The sequence below is a fragment of the Tursiops truncatus genome, chromosome 1, assembly GCF_011762595.2.
Source record: "Tursiops truncatus isolate mTurTru1 chromosome 1, mTurTru1.mat.Y, whole genome shotgun sequence".
Lineage (NCBI taxonomy): Eukaryota > Metazoa > Chordata > Mammalia > Artiodactyla > Delphinidae > Tursiops > Tursiops truncatus.
This window is the reverse complement of record NC_047034.1, coordinates 48,911,123-48,935,311: the sequence shown is the minus strand read 5'-3', so window position 1 is coordinate 48,935,311 and position 24,189 is coordinate 48,911,123. Positions and strand designations below refer to the sequence as shown.

Sequence of the window (24,189 nt, the reverse complement as noted above, 5' to 3'; positions counted from 1 at the left end):
ATTGTTAGAGAGGAAGCATGTACTCAATGCAAAAGGAACCAAGCCCATGGTTTCTAGCAGCTGAGGTTCACTGTGAGTTAATTCATGGAACAGGTTTCTGTTTTTGATAGCTGCTTTAATTCCCTTTGGGTATATTTTCAAGGAAATTTAAAAACAGCAAAACCTAGAATCCAATTTGATGTGTATAATCTTTTCATCCTTTGGGGGCATATTTGGTCCTTCTGTTTCTCCACCTCCCTCCTTTGCCTTCAGGCTCCCGACCTTCTGGAAGTCAGGTCGCTGGTCTGTTCCCTTTGTTTAATGCATCGTGTGCTTTCTCTTCCCATCCACACCCCCTCTCATGACAGGAGACATTTCAGGACCCCAGAGAGCCCTGGCTGGCAGAACAAATTGACATGTGGGAGTGTGAGATGCCGTCTTTCAGAAAAAAAGCCAGAGGAAGAGGTAAAAATGGCAGGCTGAGAGAGGAGAAAAAGGAAAAGAGAAAAAAGAAAGAGGACAAGGCAGAGAAGAAAAAAGAAAAAAACAGCAACACCAGCCCTAATCAGATCTCTCCAGACCTGCTGTTGAGCAATTTCTGTAACTGAGAGTCAGGTTTAGAAAAAACCTGGCTGGAACGGTCTTTCCCAACACGGGGGCGAGGTGGGAGCAGAATTACAGGAATACCAGAAGACTTGACTGAGTCTCATCTTAAACGGAGATTTTGTTTCAAAATTATGAACTGGGGGTGTGCGGTGGGGAGAAAAACCTTCCCAGCATCCATCATGTGTTGCTTTCGAAAATTATTATTTTGGAGCACAAGCTGTTTCCTGTCTTTAAAGCCTATTATCTATTTCCCTTCCAGGTGGAGCCTGGGCTGCCTGCTAATTTAATCCCCTGGGCTTCCCCCTCTGCCTTCAAGATCTCACAGAGATTCAGGCTTCCTAAAGAGGGCACCTTTGTGTCTTCCTCCCCTGAAGGCTCCCATCTACCCTGGCAGCCAAGGAGATGCTATTTTGGGTAACAGCAGCTGAGTGGGAAGGATTGTTAATTGTTTGTCAAACCCTTCCAGTCTAGTTAGATCTCACTGAAGGAAAAAAAAAAAAAGAACAAAGCCATACCCTTTCCTTCATTCCATGTTACTCTCCCAAAGCGGGGGAGGGGGGGAGTGCGGGTAGGGCCGGAGGGGGGGTGGGGGCTGGGGGGGAATAACTGGCTTCCTTTCCTCCTCAAGCACAAACACACAAACTAATGTTTAAAAAAAAACTAATTCTTCTAGCCAACTGGAAACACATAAACATAATATTGGCCCAAGAACCAAAGTAGTTTTAAAATCATGTACAAAGCTCAAAACAAACAAACAAAACCAAACAAACAAGCAAAAAAAACCCAAACAAACATAAATCCCATCACAACAAAAGAGACATAGGGGTTCTGCCATCCAGTGGGACCACAGCATTCATTCAAACCACTGAGGCCAAAATGACTAAGCAGATCCCCCAGCCCTGGGCCGGCACCCACTGACACACTAGAAAACAATTCTACCCAGGCACACTAATCAGAACACCCACGGCGACACGCACTTACTCCATCACAGCGTGGACAAATTCAAAATCAAACAGAAAATGACCCACACTGAGAAAGGGCTGCTCAGGACTCTGACCTCAGGCAGGGTCGCCCACGTGACTCTGAAACTTCCTAAGCATTGTATCAGCCTACTAGGAAAGGGGACGAAAAGACTGGGAACAAAAAATGTTACGCTTCTTAAAAGGGCAATGCCACAAAAACATTTTATAACTATTTTTTCTTCCTTGACCAATTCTCCTAAGGAACGATGTCTAGACTTACTTGACTTTTAAAGAACACTTGTTTTTTTCACAATGATCTTTTTGGTATTTTCCGGGAATGCCAAAAGGAATTATCTCAGTAAGAAAGGAGCTGAACTCAGAGAAATTTATAAGTGATAATGGTTCAGTGGATGGATATGAGAGTGCTGCCTATTTTACAATCATTTTTCCTCAAAAGAGCTCAGACTGCCTTATAAACATAAATTTGCTAATCCACACACTAGCTCCTGGTTAGACAGCAGAGCTGAAACTTCCTCTTACACTGGAGGAGGTGTCTGTATAAATACTTACTCAGAATTTGCTTAGTCAAAATGAGCATGAGGGCTTCCCTGGTGGCGCAGTGGTTGAGAGTCCGCCTGCCGATGCAGGGGACACGGGTTCGTGCCCTGGTCCGGGAAGATCCCACGTGCCGCGGAGCGGCTAGGTCCGTGAGCCATGGCCTCTGAGCCGGCGCGTCTGGAGCCTGTGCTCCGCAACGGGAGAGGCCACAGCAGTGAGCGGCCCGCGTACCAGAAAAAAAAAAAAAAAAAAAATGAGCATGAGATGGGTTAGTGATTTGGGGTTTTCAAACTGAATGAGCATTCGTGTTGAAATTTAGATCAGATGTGTTGATCTAAAATGGACTTGACTGATGAATTACAATTCGTTCCATTAGCTACAGCAATTAGAAGGAGGAGTGGGGGGATGAGGCAAGACTTTCTTATTGGCTGAAAGAGATATAGCGTGCCCCTAAATGAGGTGCTGATAGCCAGTAGGGTTTTCAGTACATCATAACCAGTAATGTTTAATTAGAACAGAGTAGGCAAGCAACTACTCTCTCAGTAATATATCACCTATTTGTAAATAGCATGGCAACAAAAGCAAACCGTCTATCAAAAACAAAAACCCCTTATTTTATGTGAAAAACAGCTTTTATAGGGAAATGGTAGAGCTTAGGGTCATGAATAATTATGAGCCAGGGTTGTTACCACTAGAATAATTTGTCAAGTACTCTTTTCTCCCCCTTCTAGTTAGCTGTGTTCGAATATGTTAGCCTCAAATTTTGGGAACCCATTAATTGGTTTATCAGATAGTTATTGATCCCTTGATATGTACATAGCGATACTCAGGGTTCTGGGTGTAGTGGAAACAGGATGCAAAAAAGTGTAATGGAGCATCTCTCAGCACTTTGTATTGTTATTGGGAAATAAATACGTCCACATCAAAGTTAAATAACTAACATGTGAGTAAATAAAATACAAAACTAAAACATAAGGGTATCATAAGATAACAAGTGGTATTGTGGTTTTAAGTAACAAATGAATGTTAGGTTATGAGAGTGTGTGTGCCCAAGTGAACACATTGTACATACCAGTGGCCGTGGAAGGCTTCCTGGAGGAAATGGTGGTGCAGCGTTTGGGCAGGAGGGGAGAGTGCATTCTGTTGAGGAAGCAGCAGATGAGACATATACTTTTGATTAGACCTGTCCAGCTGATGAAGAGGTGGGGCATTTATGTTGCTCAGGGTAGTAGAAAGGTTCGAAAGACTTGCCTAGATTCATTGAATCATAGAATTCTGTACCTGAAATGATCCTAAAACAATCAGCTAGGCCACTGGTTCTGAAACGTGGCTGCACATGGTAATCACCTACAGAGCTTTAAAAAATCCACTGCCTGGGTCTCACCCCAGAGATTCTGATTTGAGTCATCTGGGGTGAGGTCTGGGAGACTGGATAGTTAAGGCTCCCCAGGTGATTCTAATATGCAGCCATCTTCTGAGGACCACTGATTTAGTCCAACTGCCCAATTTTACAAAACAAGGACCACCTGCAAATCTACCCATGCACAGCTGGTAAGAAGCCAGGCTCTGTTCCCCCATTCCAGGCTGTTTGCCTTTAACAATGTATGTAGTACTCTGAAGACCAGGCCAGAGGGTTGGATTTTTGCCATAAAGGTCATGGGGAACCGCTGAAGGTTTTTGTGCAGGAAAATGGCACATTGAAAACAAATGGTCCTGCAATTCCAGGTGGACTTCAGAATTGAAAAGAATCAATGCACGCTAAGAACTACTGAGAATGAGGCTGTCCAAGTGAGTAGGCTTTCTCTCTGACATTTGTGTGCCTGTTTGTATTTTAAAATAATATTGTGATAATTTATGTGTTGTCACATTCAGATACGTAGAATTGGGCTTCTCTAACTTTGCGGCTACTTCTCAGTTCTAGAAAGGACTTTCTTCTGGCCAATTAGCTCTGCTTTTTACATTTTTCTTTGATTTTCTCCTCACCTCTACAACCATCTAAGTGTTTCATGTTTCACTTCCCTTTCACTCTATCTTTCCTTTGCTCTCCCTCTTCAACAAGCAAGGACATTTGTTAATTGCTCACAGTATGCTCATACGTATTTATATGTCCACACCTCCCTATCCCTTTATTATCCCTAGGGCAGTGTTGTCCAATAGAAATATAATTAGAGCCACATATGTAAAAAGAAACAGGTTAAATTAATTTTAATAATTTTATTTAACCCAATATATTCCAAATTTTATCATTTCAACATGTAACCATTCTTAAAAACATTAATGAGATATTTTACGTTCTCTTTTTGATACTAAGTCTTTGAAATCTGCTATGTGTTTTACAACTACAGCATCAGTTTGGATGCTAACCACTCAAACCTCAAAAATATGACACAATCGAGTTGGGTTTCAGTAAAAGGATTTTATGTTATTTCAGTTTTTAGATTTGAATGAAATAAAATGTAAAATTCAGTTCATCGGTTGCCCTAGCCACATTGGCCTAGGGGCTACAGTATTGAACAGTGCAGGTCTAGGGGCTTCTATAGTGGTGTTTTCTCATTCTGTGGCTTGAGAGGGTGCCACGCTCATTTTAATGAGTTCGAAGGCTCTACTTATTGAGGGAATTTGTTTTTCTTTGGAGTATTAAAGGAGGTGAGGTATGACAAAGATGATCATAAAAACATCCTAAGTTTCTCTGAACCAACATACAAAATTTAGGACAAGACAGAGGGCGGGGCTGTAACAGTTTTGGAAGGGAAACGGGGAGGAGAAAAAAAAAGACAGGCCGGTTTTGGTGCCCACCCCTGGTTGAACACTATTTCTTTTTTAATTTATTTTATTTTTTTATTTTTGGCTGCTTTCGCTGCTGCACGCGGGCTTTCTCTAGTTGCGGTGAGCAGGGGCTTCTGTGCGGGCTTCTCACTGTGTTGGCTTCTCTTGTTGTGGAGCACAGGCTCTAGGTGCACGGGCTTCGGTAGTTATGGCCCGTGGGCTCAGGAGTTGTGGCTCGCTGGCTTAGTTGCTCCACGGCATGTGGGATCTTCCCAGACCAGGGCTCGTACCCACGTCCCCTGCACTGGTAGGTGGATTCTTAACCACTGCACCACCAGGGAAGCCCCGAATGCTCTTTGACGATAAAGAAATTCTATAGCTGTCAAGCTGCCAAGAGAAAAAAAAAGATGTAAAATATGCCAGAAAAGCGAGAGAGAAAAAGTTGAAAAGTGGATGTGCCTGTTCTCAGAAGAGCAAGAGGAGTATTATTTACAAAAAAGTGCTCATAATATATTTCTGTGGCGCTCTCCTCCTGAAGGACTCGGGATGCCATACAAATGATTATTCACTTACATAAGCAACTTTGACCCAAAAAAATTTCCAAGTGTCCTCACATTAAAAGGTAGGACATAACGTTATTTCACTCACCCATGGTTACTTCTCACAGAGCTATTGTTTGCGTGATCCATAGTGGGTTGGCATTCTTCTTACACAGACTAGACTCCATTTAAGGCAATATAAGCTCTGTAATCATCTGATAATAATACTTAGTCTTCAATTCGTCATGCAAACGAGAAAGTCAACAGCAGTGGGCAGACAGGCGTTGTGTTCAAAGGAATCCTCGGGCCAGAGCCTAAACAGTGCCTGAGTGGGGACAGCTGTGGCCACAGCACTCACCGCGCTAATCTGCTCGTGCCCCAGTGGAGAAGGTGGGGGGTGGAAGGGCAAGACAGACTTGATAGACATCCTCTCGCCACTTCTTCCAGAGCAGTTGCTTCCTCTGTCCTTCTGATACCCCCAGTGTGTCCCATGGTGCTACCAACTTTTTTTTAACTGAGAGAATCCTAAAGATTGATGACGGCAAATTCTAACTCTGCTTTCTAAAGCTTAGAAGAGTACATTCTATACTTTCCCTTTTTTTTCCCCATAAGTGGAGGTGAAGCTTGCTAATCATGAGAGCCCAGGTCCTCCAGAGATGAGTTCTCAAGGTTCTGTTTTGTTCTCAGGATTAGAGGAACTCCTGATAATAAGAGCGATCAGGCTCAATGTCAAGTCAGCAAACATTTATTGACCATCTATTACTTGGTATAGTAGAAAAAGCATTCAAAATTCAACAAGTGCTAACAGCACACCTACTATGTGCTTAGTACTGAGCTACGCACTGGTATAATAATAACAATCACGATAAATAAATGTTTTAATGGCACTAGGAACTATACTAAACACTGTAGGTATTCTTATAATTCCCATTTTACACAACAGGTGACTGAGGCACAGAAAGATGAAATAACTTGCCCGTGTTACAAAACATAATTTTCTTATTTCACCTAGATGTGAAATAACTTTCTAAAGGTCACACAACAGGTAAGAAGTGGAACAAGGTAATCTAGCCCCAGAACCCCACACTCGAGCGTTAGAGTTAAATAGGTTCGGAGTTGAAGCCCACCCTCTCCACCTACAGCTGTAAATTACTTAACCTTTCAGAGTCCTAGCTTCATCACCTGTAGATGGAGATAATGACATGGACTTTCAGAACTTTATAAGGATGATACATAATGCCTATATGAGATTAGCTCAGTGCCTGGTAGACAATATCATTGTTAGGGATTCATTAGTTCAAGTGCATAATCACTCAGTGTGCACCTGGTATGGCCATCCCAAGTGTTAAAACCTTGAAATTCTTCCATGCCAGTTGGCAGAATCTCTTGAGTGCCCCCCTTCCAGGCCACGCAGCCCCTCCTGTAGGAGCCTGCCCATAACCCCCAGCACTGTAAGGGCCTCCAGGACTCTGTCCTGATGGTCAGTGCCTGTATCCTACAGTTGTTAAATATTTTCACTATATCTCCTGGCTGCAAACGAGATGGGCTCCTGCCTTTGATGAGAGCACAGTTTGGGAGGGGCCCTGGGCACGACAGGAGAAAGTAATGAAGACAGTGATGAAGGAGTCTGCTTCCACTGTGGAGGATGGAGCAATGCCCAGCTCAGGTGGGTCTGGAAGGCTTCCCCCGAGGCTTGCTCTATCAGTGACCTGTTTGGGTGGGTGAAGGCATCCCAGATCATCACTAAAGTTCCTTTTGTCTCTAGGCTTTTTCATTCTTGCTACCTCCACCTGGTTCAGACCTTTATTACTCTTTGCCTGAACTCCAGCAAGAGCTTTATAATTAAGTGGTCCCCTTTATAATTAAGTGGTAATTAAGTGTACTGACCTTTCTAGAATGCATTCTGAGGTTCTCTTACTCAACAACTTCTAGTAGCTCCCTGTAGGAAGCCCCACCTCCTCATTGAGGCATCCACAACCCACTACCATGTAACCCCAGCTTCTACTTCCAGTCTTTTCCACTTGCTATAGGTGCCTGGTATCTCTGCCAAATGAGGTGTTCCCTACAATGGACTCTGTTGCTCCTGCTGGTTGGAACTTGTGGAGCCCACCTCAGGGTTTTTCAACACCCACCTCAAATACAACTACTTTCTCCCATCTATGTTCCTTCCTTCCCCAGCCTCTTTTTCCACCCCAAGTCATGTGAGGAGTGATGTGTTCTAATAGCCGGCATCCATTGCTAGTTTATTATATGTCAGGCTCTTCTAAGAGCTTTGAATGTGTTACCTTGTTTTCTGCTCACAAAAGCTCTAAGAGGTAGACACTATTATTATCTCTATTTTAAGATAAAAACAGTCCAAGACAAGTGAAGTAATTTTCCAAAGGTCACACAGCAAGTAAAAAGTAGAGCTGGGATTCCAACTCAGGAAGCTTGTCTTCAGAGCCTGAGCTCTTAGTGTTTTATAGTGACGGCCAGCTCTCAAAGAAAGAGAAAACAGAAGAAAAAATTTCTCATGTTATTACTCAAAACACATGGCTTGCCTTTGTAATTACTTGTGTTGTTATTTTATCTCCTTCTTTACGCGAGCTGAAAATTCCTAGAGGGGAGAGATTCTGGGTCTCATGAACTGGTGTCTGTTATCGTCGTTAAGTTGTGGGAATAGATAATTACTGAGCCATCACATCCTTTGGGGGCCTCCTGATTATGAATTAGCCATAATCAAGCCCACCTTTCACTAATAGTTTTCCTAACTAAATACACTACTTGGCCAAACCCTGATGCAAGATCAGGCCAGTGTTCCACGTGGACTCCAAGAAAACTGTGTTTAGTTTTGGTTTTTTTTGCGATACATGGGCCTCTCACAGCTGCGGCCTCTCGCGTTGCGGAGCACAGGCTCCGGACGCGCAGGCTCAGTGGCCATGGCTCACGGGCCCAGCCGCTCCGCGGCATGTGGGATCTTCGCGGACCGGGGCACGAACCCGTGTCCCCTGCATCGGCAGGAGGACTCCCAACCACTGCGCCACCAGCGAAGCCCCTGTGTTTAGTTTTATAACTCAGATTGTTGCTGAGAGTTGTCATTCATCAGAAGATGCTGCATAATAGAGCAGATGTGTATGTGATTTCTCCTTTTTAGAGTTGGATAAATTAAAGCATCCTAAGGTTATTTACCAGAGTCATCGGCAGGTTTGTGGTGGAGCTTAGGTTGGACTAACTCAAACTGACTCTCCAGGAACCCAGTCTAGGACCCTGGACAACCCTTTGCTGTAAGGATCAGTAAATAGACTAAGTTGTTGATTGACCAGAAAATTCCGCAACACTCTTCCCCTATATTTTTACCTTGACACAAAATAAAATTATGACATCATGATGGGAATACAGGACTTCTCTATTTGTATTTTTAGAACTTGTTAGATTTTTCCAAGGATGGACTGGTCAGTCCTCGTGTTGAAGAAAAATCATTTTGGAGAACGTGTACCACCTTTCATTGTAACTGATGTGACAACTGTGTTGGTTCTAGAATCTAGAGAACAAAGTGATAGATGCTAGCTTTAGTGGAGAACCAAAAACTTTGTACGTAGACACAAAGCCTTGATAAGCAGTCAGAAACTTTGGAACTTTTAGAACCCTCTTTTTCTTTCTTCGGTGTTAAAACTGACAGGTGCTAATGAGTGTATGTGACTCTAGAAGGCAAGGGATTTATCCAAAATTAATATCTGCTAAATATCTTATAGTAACACTATTTGTTATCCAAGGGTATCCTGTGCCACGTTTTGCCATCATCTCCATTTCTATCGGGTTGCCCCGGAGCTTACGGGTGTGTGACGCCTTGCAAACGGTGGCGGGGGAGGGAGGAGTGTTGATCAGGGAAGGATCAGGACTTTATTGCAGAGCAAAGTCCACCACCATACTCGGATGAAAGTTCGAATGGTTTAGTTCGCTTTGGTTCCGGCAAGTAGCGCACAGGCCAGCAAGTTTAAGTACAAACAACACCGTGGCCATCCAGGCCCCCGCCGCTCGGAGCACTGGCCCCGACCCGCCGGTCAGCGGTCGCGCGCGTCGCCCCCTTTAAGAGCCTGCTCCGCGGGACCAACGTTCGAATGGCCCTGGTGCCCCTCCTCGGTCTCCGATTGGCCGCGCGAGGCGCACGAGGGCGCGCCGATCGGCCCCGGAACGGTTGGCGGCCCTTCGCTATTGGCTGTCGGGAGGCCTTTATAAGGCGCCCGGAGGCCGGACTGCCCTCAGTTAGCGACCCGACCCCAACCTGGCTGCCAAGCTTAGGTGGGGAGGGCGCAAGCCTGCGAGCGCGTTGACGGAGCCGTTTCTATTCGGAGTCTTCAGAGATCCAGGTTCCACTCCCGGGGCGGACTCGTTGACGCCTATCGTTCCCGTCTCAGCTTCGGAAGGTGGGTCGGGGCTCACTCCCTCACCTCCGCGCCAGCCCTGGGAAGGCGAGGCAGGATGGAGTTCAAACTGGAGGCTCACCGCATCGTCAGCATCTCCCTGGGCAAGATCTACAACTCGCGGGCCCAGCGCGGCGGTATCAAGCTGCACAAGAACCTCCTGGTCTCGTTGGTGCTCCGCAGCGCCCGCCAGGTCTACCTGAGCGACCCGTGCCCCGGACTCTACCTGGCCGGTCACCCGGGGGCCCCGGCGCTGCCGCAGCAGCCTGGGGAGTCGGTGTCCGGGCCACCCGCGTGCTGGGGGGAGCCACCTCCGCCGGCCGCCTGTGCCGCCTGGCCGGAGCCCGAGCCCCAGCTGGCGCTTCCTGCCGTCCTAGAAGTGCCACGGGCGGGTGACGCGGAGCCCGCAGCCCCGGTGACGGGCGCCGGGGACACTCTTCAGGGCGGAGAGGCGGAGGCGGCGGAAGCTGCCTGGCGCCGCGTGGAGGGACCGCGAGAGACGGCGGTCGGAGGAGCCGGGGTTCCCGCCGGAGGCTCAGACATCTTCCCCCAGGGGCCTGGGGCAGCGCGCCGTCCCTGGGGCTGCCCCCCGGGGGACGAGGACAAGATGAGCGCATCTCCGCGCGTGGACGGCTGCCGCGCGCCTAGCCCCGCCGGGCCCGAGCCCCCCGTGCCGCCCGCCGTCTGCCCCAGGAAGCGCGGCGCGGAGGGCGTGGGCGGCGGCCCCGCGGACCGCCCGGCGCCCGGCTCGACCCCGCTCAAGAAACCCCGCCGGAACTCAGAAGAGCAGTCGGGCGGGGCGGCGGCGGCGGCCGCGCAGGAGGAGGAGGAGATGGAGACCGGTAACGTGGCTAACCTCATTAGCATTTTCGGTTCCAGCTTCTCGGGACTCTTACGGAAAAGCCCCGGGGGCGGCCGGGAGGAAGCGGAGGGAGAGGAGAACGGTCCGGAAGCCGCCGAGCCCGGGCAGATCTGCTGCGATAAGCCGGTGCTGAGAGACATCAACCCTTGGAGCACTGCCATCGTGGCCTTCTGAGCCCTCGGGTCCCCGAGCGGGAAGGAGATTGAGCAGCGGGCGTCCCGACGTGAGGGCTGGGCTCCTCCGGCTGCGAGGACGCCCCAGAGGCCGTCGGCGCCGAGCGCGAGGAGGAGACCGGGTGCCGCCGGGCGGCACCGACTGCCCTCGGGCTTGGCGGCCGGCTGTGCGGAGCCTCTCGGGTCTCCTCTTGAGACTGGGCAGTGTGAGGCGTGTCGGAGGAGCACGATCGTGGACTTTTGTGTTTGTGTCTGTTAGTTTGTCTCGTTGAATGAAGACTATTTTGTCTCTCTGGAGTGCATCCCCCCTTCCCCTGGGCTTGGGAGGTTGGGGGCAGACAGGGACTTTCCGCCGCCGGCAGCACCGAGAAGGAAGCGGCGAGAGAGGCCGGGCCCGGGGAGTTCCCCGTTCGCTGTCGGGGGAGGAAGGGACTTTACACAGACCCCTCATGTGAAGCTAGAACCGCACCGGGGCCAGGAGCGGCGTTTCCTCACTGGATTTCCTTAGACTAGAGGGATTTCGTCTGGACTAGGGGCTTGTGGTATTTCTCTCCCTCCCCACCTTTCTCTCTCCCTGAAGAAACGTTTATACCCTGTGATCACTCTGGGAAAGGGAGCGTTAGCGGCCCTTGTCTTCCCCACAGGGAAAATGCTTGATGAACTTCACGGCAGAGTTCAAGCTTGGAAATACGGAGTTTATAGAGAAGAGATTTATTTTTTAAAAGCTCTAGATCAGACCTACTACACAGTGCTTTTAAAAACTGTTTAAGGAAACAAAGTTTACAGACAGCAGCCCTAAGTGGAAAGACCTTATGGGTTTGTAGATAGTGACTCCAGTCTTTGTTGTATAAAGGTTGGGGGAGCTGACAAGGTTTTTGTACAGTATTTTCTCCTTCGTTGTTTTGATTTTTGTATAAAAATGTAACTACGTGTCTAACACGTATTAAATATTTTGAAGCAACTTCACCGCCTCCTTGTCTGTAATCACCTGTCTGGGTTGGGAGGGAGGAAAGTGGGAGGAGGGGAACTATGGTCCACGTGGAAAATTGAAGGTGTGGTTCTTAATATCAGTGGTTCACAGACTGGGGACATTGTTTGCTGGCTTCACTAAGTATCGAGAGAGACACGTTTAATTTCTCCTTCACATCAAGAGGAGTGCTCTTAGATACTAATATCAGTGGTATGCCAGTTTCTTGAAACCTGCCACTGCAACTGCCTTTTCTAAAGTCTAGGCAATTTGAGTTTTTACAGCCCAGTCTTACAGTGTCTAATATTAAATAACTTAAGTGCCAACTTCTGAAGCCCTTCCCATCCACAGAAGTGTTTTTCACTTAAAATTTTTAGTTTCCTGTTAGGTCACATGGGTCATCTTTCAACTTTGTTACTGAAAAAAAACCTGACATATGAAGGAAGCTGATGAGACTGACATGCCCAGCTGATCAGGGCTACCTCTGCATTCCAGTGGATGTCAGGATGGAATTTTCAGTGCTTTAAAAATTTTTTTTTAAATTATATTTGTAGAAAGTAAATGCATCAGTGAAAGGAAATAGCTTGTGTCAAGCTAGATAAGGACAGTAGGCCAAGGAGGGCTAGACAAGTTTATTTAGCAAAACCTGATTTGCTTTTGTCACCCAAATGGTGACATCAGTGTTTGGGCCATAGCAAACACTTCGATGATGACAGCGAAGTCATCTATTGATTTTTTTTGTAATACAGTTACTGCGTTTAAGAGCTTTTTGTCTAAGGCAAAATGTTGAGTATTTTGAAAGGTATTCAATTATCTATTTCAGAAACAAATCAGAGAATGGTGTCTTAAAATATGGTTAATAAGACTTTAAAAGACGGAATTGTTCTAAAACATCTTATGAATAAATTGGGTGTTTATGAGATGGGAGAAATTGAGGAAACATTAGACAAAGCTTTAAGAAAGGGTAATTTCCTTTGGGCAGAAGGAGCATATGAATGGTGCTTTGCCCTCCCTAAAGTCCTGACGGTATGAACTTCTGTCATAGCCGAGTAGGCCCGTGTTTTGACATTTTTGCAAATTTATTAGTGATTGATTAAGCCTAAGGAACTTTCTGTGTTATGCTTCATCACCATAAATAATATATTCGTAGAATTAAACATTCCCTAATCGGGGTCTTGTTAAAATTAGTTTGTTTTTCTTTCAGAGGTTAGTTAAGTTCTGTTACAGCCACAAGAGATCTGTTGCGTGCTGGCTGCATAAACTGAAGATGTCCAGGGCCTTAATTCTGCAAACATTTCCTGTTGCTAGAAAGTAATGATTATGCTTGAACAGCTGTCTCAGTGCATTCTTACATTTGAAAGAGGGTAACATTCGGTGTGTTTGAGTTGATGTGTTTTGGTTGAGATGAAAATCGCCATTGATCCTTGTTTTCACATTAAGATGAACCATGGGACCATGTGTCTGCTTAATTTAGAGAAGGTAAATGGACATATCTGATAGTTAGGGAAATACAGCTTTGTAGGAAATCAGTAAAGATCATTAATCTGTTTGATTGTAGAAGCAGTATGTGTCATGGTTAGAGCTGGGACCTGGAGCCAGACTTCCTGGGTTCGTATCTTGGCTCTGCCCCTTATTAGCTGAGGGACCCTGGACAACTTACTTCATCTCTCTGTGCCTCAGTTTTTTCGGATATGAAGTTGAGATAATTGTGCCTACCTCATAGAGTTGTGAAAATTAATGTCAATGCCCCTAACGTTTTTAGAAAAGTACCTGATACATAGTATAGTAAGCATGCAGTTGTTGTTAATGTAGACGTTCTATGTATAACTCAGATCTATTATGGTCAAAGAACTGGGTATATTTGTAAGAAAGGAGGGGAGAGGAGAGTCTGTTTTTAAATTAATCCTATCTGTGAATTCTGGGTTCTTTTATTCTTGTTTTCCTCTGGACACTTGGCAGTGCACAAAGCTTAGAATAGTTTTGCTGTTCTCTATGCCTCACACCAACCCTGTGACTTTCCTGATTGTCTCAAACAACTATTTTCAGGGAGGAGTAAGCTGGAGTGAAAACTCTCAAGGAACAAAGATCTTGTTGACACACAAATGCTTTCTGTGGATGAGTAGAGAAAAAAATAGCCCACAGAGTTATTTTTAGCCTGAATTACTTGAGCATAGAATGTTTCTTAAGCCTGTTAATTGATAGGTCCTGGAAAAGAGCCTTCCTGGTGCCAGGATGGGGTTATCAGATTCAGTGTGACTAGAAACGAACCATAGTTTTAGTACCTAACCACTTCTTGACAACTCTGGGCGGGAGTTTTTTGATCAATTTAACCTTAGGTCTGGTCCAGGAAAAAATTTTCTTCCAGATGTTTAAAGTGCTTTTTGACAAGTACTACAGGAAGATCACATCAATAGTGAATAAAGGTGACAAGTTTTAGTACAATACTCCTCAACTGTGTCTCTTTAAGCCTGTCTTCCTTCTCAGAAACCACTGATTGTATTTGGGGAAAGGAACTAATGATAGAAAGCTGGAAAGCTTGAACTGCCCCTTCGGAGTGACTGGCTTTGCTTTAAGGCACCTAACGGAGTAATAATAACTCTTGCGTTCCTACCATTCACTGCTGATTAGATTTGGGGATGAGAAGTGGAAGGGAATGGGCCATCTAACAACTTTGGTAGAATGCATCTCAGAATAAAGATAGAGTAAGTATCGGGAACAGACTTCATGATGACAAAACTCTATTTTATCACTTCAACTTGCTAGGCATAACAACTCAGCTTAGAGCCTGTGAGATGGGGTCGAAAGGCTAATACCCACTGTGACATGCAGTCTGATGGACGTTTACTTCCTTATACTTTTTTAAAGTAGAGTTAGTTCAGTTCACTGAATAACCAAAGAACTTCTGATCTCTTGCCCTAAATATTTTATTCTTGTCCTATTTGTGAATTTTTTTATTCTCCTAGGCTTGCTTTTATCCCAGCAGTTCCTGAAAGAAGACGAGAATGAAAAGAAACACTAATCTAACCCTCCCGTGACTATGAAAGAAGCCTTTCCGATTAGGTACAGAACTCTGGTGGGGAGTGAGGTCTGCTTCCCAGGATTCCTGGCACTCTTTCCAGTAATGAGCAGTTTGTCTCTCAGCCTTTGAACCATTGTTCAAATTTAAAATTCTACCCAGTGGAAAGCCTTGGGAGGAAAAATAGAGTAGAAGCAGAGTTGATGCTAGGAATCATTGTGATCTTAACTCATGGCCCTAGGAGTTTTTCAGTAACAATCCTTGAGGGTACACTAGAGAAGAGAATATGTAAGAACAAAAAGTGTAAGAGGATACGCACATCTAGCAGAATGCCCCCTTCCTGATCCAAGCACAGTTTTCCCCAATGACTATCACCACCCCCTGCCCCAAGTGGGAATGAGGGTTTTAAAAATAAAATCTCTGTCTAGCTATTGCTCATTCCCGGAGGAATATAGCCCGATTGGGATGTTGCTGGACTGTATCCTGCGGTTTATCTCAGATGTTTGGAATTCTACGAGCAGGGAGGGAGAAGCCTCCAGGGACTGGATTCCTGACAGGGCCTCTCCCTCTCCCCACTCTGCTGATCAGAAGCAGTTTCCACTGCTGGGTGCTGCCCGCTTTAGGGCAGGTGAGAAAGAGTCTTGGCTGTCAGCTTTGGGGAGCTGCAGAAAGAAGGGCTGGTCCCGGTCATCACCACCGAGCCTCTCCAGTAGCAGTTCTCTTAGGAGACTGCTATAAAATAGGCCTGTTGATATTTGTTGGTAGATCTACTTGTTTTATATAATCAAGTTTTCTGGGACCTGGTCACACAAAGTCTCTGTGTCATAAGCCACATCCCTAACTTACAGGATGAAGGTGAAATGCAGCGTCCCTTTTTCGCCCCTTCTAGGCACCAAGTCAGCCCTGATCCCAGCCCTCTGCTTTCTCCCCGGGCTTTGAGGACTGGGCTTCTGTCAGGCTGCTCCAGCCCAATCATTCCCCTAGATGCCAAGGCAAGGCTCCTTTCAGTTTTTCTAGCACTCAGAGCTGTGCCAAAGCTATGTGCTCCCACCTGCTTGTTCTTCAACCCATTTGACCTCTCAAGTCTTGGGGCAGGGCAGCTGCTGGCAACTTGCTTTCTCTGAGGTAAAAAACCATTCTGTTCCCTCTGCTCAAAGCACTGAAGTTGTCTCTGAGGGCAGGATTTCCTTAGGCTACTCCCCACACTTGATGCCTTTCCTGAATCCAGGACACCACCCAGTAAGAGTCTTTCTCCAAATTGATCCACAAGTGCATGGCTCTTTCCTTCTAGCCAGTCACAGCATCATCCTGCCCTTTGTGGCACAGATCCTTTCTTCAGTGCTGGAGTTGTGTTGTTGTTCTGTCTCTAATGGGTCTTTCTAAGATCCCCCTCCCTCCATCCTCTTCCGAGGGCACTCACATTTATCGTTTGCCTGGGGAAGGGTCTGAGACACAGGGAAGAGCTGGGATTGGGAATGCTACCACCAGCTACGAAGGAGCAGAGTTGGATTTCTTGAACTTGAGACTTGCGGTCTCCAGAGACTCTGCCCCCCAGGGATCAAGCCACAGCTGTGATTGCTGGTGGTCCAACCCTGGTGCCTCACCAGACCCCAGATTCCAGCATAATAGCAGGGGGTGGGTATGGGAGTATCCATCTTAGAAACAGGAGCAGCCACTGAAAGCCGGCTTGGCTTGGACCAGATGGGGGAAAGGAGAGGCAAAGTCAGCGTAGCCCAAACGTGGGCTACGCAGATCCCCCTTGCCTTTGCTGGAGCTCCCAGTGCTGCCTTCTAGAACAGAAAATGGATCCCCAGGCCTCCTCTGATGGAGAAGTCCCAAAGTGCTTCTTTGCTTTGTCTTTCCTCTCTAGGCTTTGATTGATTAATAGAAACTTTTTACAGTGAGTTAACAGAAGTGGGAGTGGGGAATAGTTACAACCCACTGGAATCACGCAACAGAGGTGATGGGCAGCAAGTGAGCTGGAGATCGTGAAGAGAGACTGTGGGGTGGGAACAGTCGTGGATGGGGGGGCAATCGCCGTGGAGTCACGTTCTCCAGGGCAGGAGCGCCCCTCCCACTTTCTTCCCCCTGGCTTTTCTCAAGCTGCACCACAACCTCCTGTTTTCTTCAGACAATTTCCAAGTTTTTATTTTTGGTTTGGAAAAGGGTGAAAGCATCTTGACATCTGCACTTATCAGCACGAGCCTTTCTCTCTCTCTCTCTCTCTCTCTCTCTCTCTAATTGCGTGACCTACTTTAGAGACTGGAGTTGCTTTTATTTTTATGGCCATGGGAGAAATCCCTGAACCCAAAGATTCAGTTTCAGAAGCTGAACTTAGAGTACATGGGCCGCTATGCTGAGGTCGTTATTACTCTGTGATTTTTGTGGTTTTCTCCCTACACTTCACTCACTCCCTCTTCAAAATGTCTTTTAAAAGGTGCTCCTAGTCTGCACTGCTGAGAGCAGCTGTAAAGATGCAGCGTGTGGACGATTCCAGCGCGTGGGCCGGCGCAGCTGTCTGCTTCTCAACCTTTTAGTCACCTCAGCATGAGGTATCTGGCCTCCTAACATGGAGTTTGCCACTCCTTAAGGCTCCTGAGCTCCTCTGTGAGGAGGGGAGGGTCTCCTACGGATCAATCAGGAAAGAGGAAACAAGGTCCAGAGAGTGAGTGGGGCATCTTGCCCGGGCAGGTGAGAACCCAAGCAGAGGCAGTGTTGGAATTCCCCCTGGACTGGGATCCCTCTGAGCCAGGGACTTGTAGGCCAGGATCTGAAAATGTGACTCACTACTTGGAGAGTCATTCATCTTTCCTGGTTTCTATCTGTAGTTAAAAAAAAAAAAAAAAAGTATCCACTTGCCTCACGATTGTGATTTGAAGATAAATTAGTGTTTGTAAAGCAAAGCCGGAAGATACAAACAACTCAGCCCTGGGTTCCATCAATTAAGTATTTACAGGAACACCCAGAAGGAACTCATCAGTAGGGAATACAAAGATGCAAACGACTGGATCCTGGCCCTCAAGTTGGGTTACATTCCAGATGAGATGCATAAACAACACAGAACCCCCCAGAAAATCTGACCGTAGGTGAGTGTGATCTAGCCCCTTGCTCCTCAAAGTATGGTCCTTGGACCCGCAGCATGGGTCATTTGGGAGTCTGCCAGAAATGCAAAATCTCAGGCCCCACCCCAGCCCTCCTGGATCTGCATTTAACAAGATCCCCAGGTGATCTGCATGACACATCAAGTAAAAAGCAGTTATTTCCACTGATGGGGGTGGTGGTGGCAGGGGGTCAGGTGGTGTCCAGCTTGAACTTCTTACCTTGAGGTCACTCAAGCCTGGCTCCCTCTGGCCGTTCCTTTCCTCATACACTGCCTCCTGCCACGTGGGACTAGCTGCAGGCTTCTGCGCCTTTTCATATGCTGCTTTCCAGGGGGAGCATAGCCGAGTTTAGGGATGATCCTTAAAGCTGACAGCATAAAGAAACTCTGCAGGCAAGAGAGAAGGGCAGAAGCTAAGGACCTCGTGAAGGGGAAACATGAAGTTAGGGGCTGGAGTAGGAAGAAGCTCTGTCAGCAGGATCACAGTTTGTGGAAAGGTGGGAATCAGGCTTCTACACAGGGAGATGGGCAACATACAAGTCACGGAAAACGGGAACATTGAACTAAACATGGTCACTGGTGAATTTTGAGAGAGATTCAGGTAGAAGATGGGAGAGAAAACTTGATCATAAAGGGAGTGGAAGGAAGGATGTGGAGGCTCCGGCTGTAGCTCCCCCCCCCCCCCACCGAAATTTGGCGTAAGAGGCGAAAGAGCACCAGGATGATAGCTAGAGAGGATGCGGCGTCAATTGAAAGGGCCTGTTGAGGTGAATGGGGTTTGAATATATAAACTACTAAGTAAGTGTCTCTTATCAGAAGGAATAAACAACTTTCTTTTCCTTCTCCTGTCAAATAAAAGGAGACTGGAGTCGCTAATAAATCACTCCAGGGACCTTGTTAGGATCAGTCGCCTGCATTTTCTGCCTCGCTCTCAGCTCAAGAAGACTCTTGCAGCTTCAAACCCAGCCTACCAGATGGCAAGGTAACAATGTGCAGGAGGATCCCGGAGGATAAAGGCTCACTCCCCCAAACCCTAGCACCTGCCAGCTACTAGTCTAAAGATGTATATTTCTAATGCTTCGTCTTCTTTATATTTTCGGAGTTTAAAACATCAGAATGCAGGCATGTGCTCTGAGGAAAGCAGGCTTGGCGGTTTTGTCAGCAGAAAACACACACACACACACACACACACACACACACACACACACACACACACACACACACACACACACACACACACACACACACACACACACACACACACACACACACACACACACACACACACACACACACACACACGTAGTCTGTTCTCATTTGGAAAGCCAGTTATGAATGAGCATGGTTTCCTGGGTAAGAAACTCGCCTTTCCTTCCCTCCCAAGCAAGTCTGACCTCATCTGTCATTCTCGGTGTTACGGAGGGTTAGTCTGAGACTGAGAACAGGTTGAGACGTGCCCAACAAAGAGGCCCTGGATGCTGAGAAGAGGGAGGGAAGCTGAGCAGTTTTAGGTCTCGTAAAGCAACTGATGAGAGGTTAAGGAGATGAGGGTAGGAGTGGGAGAGGAGAGAGGGGTGGACGGATGGTGGAGGCAGGAGCCACAGATGTCTGTGATAATTTCAAGAGAAACACGAGACTAAAATAAACTCAGAGTCAGAAAACAGGAAGAATGTGAGAAGGAGAAAAAAGGTAATGAACTGAGAACTGTGTATTTGATAAAACATAGTGCCCTCCAGATGGAGAAACAGCATTACCCCCCAGCAAAGTCCTCTGGAGCATGGGGGAAATGCAAAAGAATTAATAGCTCTCCTTGGCGTGGGATCATTTTGTGCTGAAGCTGGAGGAGAGATTTACCCAGCAGCACCATTCCTGAGCTTTCATCACAATTTTTGAAAGGACAAAAAGAAAAAAAAAAAATGTAATTCCTTGGAGGTCCAGTGGTTAGGACTCCACGCTATCACTGCTGAGGGCCCAGGGTTCAATCCCAGGTTAGGGAACTAAGATCCCACAAGCTGTGCAGCATGGCCAAAAAAAAGGACAAGATAAGGCCCTATAGCTTGTTAGGCTTTCCATGCCTAGACCACCAAGAGACAAAAGCAACGCAGAGCTCAAAAGTCCTCCAGTCGGTTTGCTTTCTGTCCTAATTAGCTGAAGCTATTTCTAAAAACAAACAGATCATCTCCTCTATCAGATTCCCGCGCAGCCCTCTTCCCACTGCTACCTGCATCCAGTGCCTTCTCATGACTTTGGTCTGCCTCCTCTATTCGAGTTCCTTCTCCGGCACCAGGGCTGCAGACCTTGGCCTCACCTCATCCCGCATCCCCCTCTTAAACACATCCAAACGTCTTGCTCAAGCTTCTAGCCCTACCTCCACCGTGAAGCTCATTTCCATCCCCTTTCCAGTCCCCACTGTAGTCTTCGTCATTCTCAACTTCCAGCCCTTACTACTTCAGTCGTTCTCCCGGCTCCCTCAACCTCCCTCCTCCCAGCACTACTGAATAACTAATGGATTACTCAGCTTACAATATAGTTTTCGGATATTATCAGCCTCTGACTCAAAAGCCTCTAATGACTTCCCATATTCTCTATGAGCTCCTCTGCCTGCTGGGCAGCCTTTCATCCAACTGTCATTTAGTGTCTACTCTGTGTCGGGCTCTAGGTACAAAGATGAGTAAGGAACTTGATGTTTACAAGGGAGAGGGATGGAAAACTCATTATAATTCAGACTTCATACTGTGGTGATAAGGGGATATTGATGAGGGGTGCTTAACTCAGAGTATCAGGGAAGGGTTCCTGGGAGGTGGAAGTTATTTCTGTGCTGAGTCCCCAAAGGCAAATTGGAGTTAGCCAAGTGGCCAGTAAGAGGAAAAGCATTCCAGGCAGATAGAGCTGCCTGTGCAAAGGCCCTGAGGCCAGAGAGCCGGTAGTATCTGGACATCATAAATGCTTCACTCCTGTTGGAGAGTGAGTGTGGAGTGGGAATGGCTTCGTGGATTAGAAGAGGTCAGACTACAAAAGGCTAGGGTGCCATGTTAGGAGCTTTGGTTTCATCTTGGAAGATGTGGGGGAGCCAACAAGGAAGGCTTTTAAGTAGGGGTGGGACCCAATCAGATTTGCGTTTAGATCCATCACCGGCTATTGTGTGGAGACTAGATGGGGAGTGGAAGAAGAGGAAAGCCTGGAGGCAGGGTGAGGCAGGGCCAGTTACAGGGCCGTTCAATAATTCAGGTGAGAAATGACGGGACTATTAGCTGCAGTGGCCCGTCTCCTAGGCACATGTTATTGCCTTGTATTGTTATTTAGGTACATTTTTTTTTTAACCTCCTGAAATTCTTTCCTTCTCGTAAATTCTTTGAAGATAAGTGCGGGACCTTAATCTTATCTATGTAGAGGCCTTTCAGTACCAGGATCTGAATTGATATCAGCTGAACCAGAGAAAGTGAAAAAAAAAAAGGGGGGGGGGACTAGCCCAGCAACAGTAGGCAGGGGGAAGCTCACAGCCAAACAGAGAAAGGAATGTGAGGTTTCTTTCACTCAGACCCCACACTTCCTGCAGCCCAGCTGGGCTCCCACTCTGGTTTCTGAGAAAATTCTGAGTCACCTCTTTCTTCCTAAATTCTCTTCCCCCAAAGGGTTTGAAGGCTGTAGGGGTATTGGAGTAGGGAGGGTAGCAGCACCCTCTGATTCTTTCCCCTTCTCCCAATATAGACAAAGAGCAGTGATGTTGACAATGGCCAAACCAAGCAGAATATAGCCAGAACAGAGCCCTCTGCCTCTGAGCCCTGGGACCTTGCTTCCACTGAGGGTGGAATATCACTTGGAAAGTAGGCAGAGGGTGGTGAAATTAGCCTTGAGAAGCTGGGGAGGGGTGGGGTGCTTTAGGGAAGGCAGACATCCTCTCACAGAGCGAGCAGAATCAAATTCTTTCGGCCGCTTCTCTGGTTACCAGGCTGTCTTGTAGGTAATTGCTTGCTAACTCACATCCAGATCTCAGAGGCCCGTCGGACCCTTGATGCTCTGGGAGTTGTGGTTTTACCGACCCCCCTTCTCCCCTCACCTTCTCCACTGTACTGAACCCGCTGGGAAAGAACAAAGACCAGAGTTCAAGTTCTAATGAGATCTCCAGTGAGGCAGAAGTGATAGTCTTCATTTCGTCCCAGGCAGAGAGATGTTGAAATCCCAGAACCAGCCCTTAAATTGGCTGTTGGCTTGGTGTGCAGAATGAGCACCCTGGGGAGGTGGGCAGACCTGCGGAACCCAGTTTCTGGGAGAGGGGCTGGGAGTGCATATAGCCCTTCTGGGTTCATTTCTTCCCCAACCTGCAGTCTCTCCCCAAGAGAGGGCATTTGTGTGCTGCGATTTAATAAGTCCCTGAAAGTCAGATATCACAAGTCATACTTGTTATAAACACAAGTATGCAACTTGTAAAGAAAACAGTAGAAGGTAAGTGAATCCTCGTATCCAACTGGTAAGAACGTGGACTAATGCTCCCAAAACAGAGCAGACAGATGTTAGTCCCTTCATTAACTACTATCCTTTTCTGCATTTCTATTGTGAGGGATGATCCTGTATTAGTTTAAGTAAGACTCTGTGCCTCTGGAAACCAGACATTCTATATAAACACTGACACTTGCTAGTAAAACGCATAGGTATGCAATTCATATCTTCTCTTAATTAAAGCACATTATCACTTATTTACAAGTGGTTAGGGCTGTAATAAGCTAACCCTTAGGAGACCCACCCCCCCAGCTCAAACAATCAAACAAAGATAATTTACTATAGAATGTCAATATGAACCTAATTGAAGAGTTCACTGCTGCATCTCCTTAGGGATATTAGGTCCCTTAAGGACTGCCTTGATCTCTGTTCAAGTTCAGTTCTCTCTTTTGGCCAGGGCCCTGGGGAGGCAATCAGAGTCCTTGGGCAGGAGGAAGAGGAACAGTATCTTCAATGGCCTGTGGAGCATCTCTGCCTCTTCCTTCCCTCCACTATACTCTGCTCTAAGCTGTACTTGTGGTTCCCTGAAAAGCCATGTTTTCCCAGGATTCCTCTGCCTGCAACACTTTCCCCAAAAACCTGCTGGGCCAATTATCCTTGTAGACACTTTTCTTTGCTGTAATGATTTGTTTACATGTTCCTCTTCCTGACCAGACTGTGCCCTTCCCATCTCTAAATCACATTCATCTTTCTAGTCCCATAATCCAGATCAGAACCTAGCACATGGTAGTACTTAGCATTAGTTGACTAGATGTTGTCTGGGGAGACTCAAGTGTTGGTTTGGCCCATTCACAATCTGTGTGACTTTCAGCAAGTCACTTAATCATTCTGAGTTTTAGCTCTTTCATTTAAAAATAAATCCTGCCAATTCTAACTCACACAGTTAGGAATTAAAAATGAGACAACTGTGGAAGTGCTGAACAAAATGCCAGGTGGCAGAGGTGGCAGGAAGGGTGTTCAGCTCCAAGCAAAGACATATCTGTCTTAGTCTGCTCATGCTGCCATAACAAAATGCTGCGGACTAGGTGGCTTAAACAACAGAAATTTATTTTCTCATAGTTTTGGAGGATGGAAGTCTGAGATTAGTGTGCCAGCATGGTTGGGTTCCAGTGAGGGCTCTCTTCCTGGCTTGCAGACAGCTGCCTTCTCATTATATACACACTTTGGTGATGGTGATGGGGAGATCTCTCTTTTCCTTCTTCATATAAGGCTACAATCCTTATGAACTCAATTTTAATTACCTCCTAAAGACCCTATCTCCAGATGCACGTTGGGAGTTAGGGCTTCAACATATGAATGCAGGGGCTGGGAGCGCAATTCAGTCCATAGTAATATTAAAGGAGATTCAACAGCACATAGAGCCCTTCAGTCCTGCCCCCCACCCCCCCCACCCCCGCTTGCACATCTGGCACCTGAGTCCGTGCACCCTCTTGTCTTGTTCTCTGGACAACAGATTGTCTTTCTGGTCCTGGGTCAACATTTATTCTTTTATAACTCTTTTGTCTTCTGGGCTTGGGTTTTGATGCCTACGCTTGGAGTGTGTAGTAGTTGAAGCTATCTTATAGGCTAAGATGTAAAAAGGAAGTCATCAGGCGTTTTGATGCCAAACTGAGCCAAGGATACAGGAGTGGCCCTGGAAAAACAACTGAATTTCTTCCCCGATTCAGAGGTGACTGGAAAGAGGTTGTCTGTGTCTTACTAGTATATCTGGAGAAATAACCAGTAAGGTCTTGGGAAAGTATTTTGCAGCTACAGTATATGAAT

The 24,189-nt window shown here is 46.6% G+C and overlaps 1 protein-coding gene and 1 long non-coding RNA gene across 2 annotated transcripts; one reads left to right on the top strand and one right to left on the bottom strand.

The window, feature by feature from the left end:
- Nucleotides 1–4,332: 4,332 nt before the first annotated feature.
- LOC117311689 (uncharacterized) lies at nucleotides 4,333–20,423 on the bottom strand. The gene is made up of 3 exons (XR_004525992.2): nucleotides 20,150–20,423; nucleotides 18,149–18,315; nucleotides 4,333–5,258 (listed from the first exon to the last, which is right to left on the bottom strand). It is a non-coding gene; the product is annotated as an uncharacterized lncRNA (long non-coding RNA).
- On the top strand, nucleotides 9,647–11,806 carry IER5 (immediate early response 5). The gene has a single exon (XM_019918649.3). The coding sequence runs from the start codon at nucleotides 9,869–9,871 to the stop codon at nucleotides 10,844–10,846; it is 978 nt and encodes a 325-aa protein (XP_019774208.1). The 5' UTR covers nucleotides 9,647–9,868; the 3' UTR covers nucleotides 10,847–11,806.
- Nucleotides 20,424–24,189: the final 3,766 nt, after the last annotated feature.

Excerpts from the sequence above, each read along its gene's own strand:
- IER5 (XM_019918649.3), top strand. The coding sequence starts at position 9,869 with ATGGAGTTCAAACTGGAGGCTCACCGCATCGTCAGCATCTCCCTGGGC.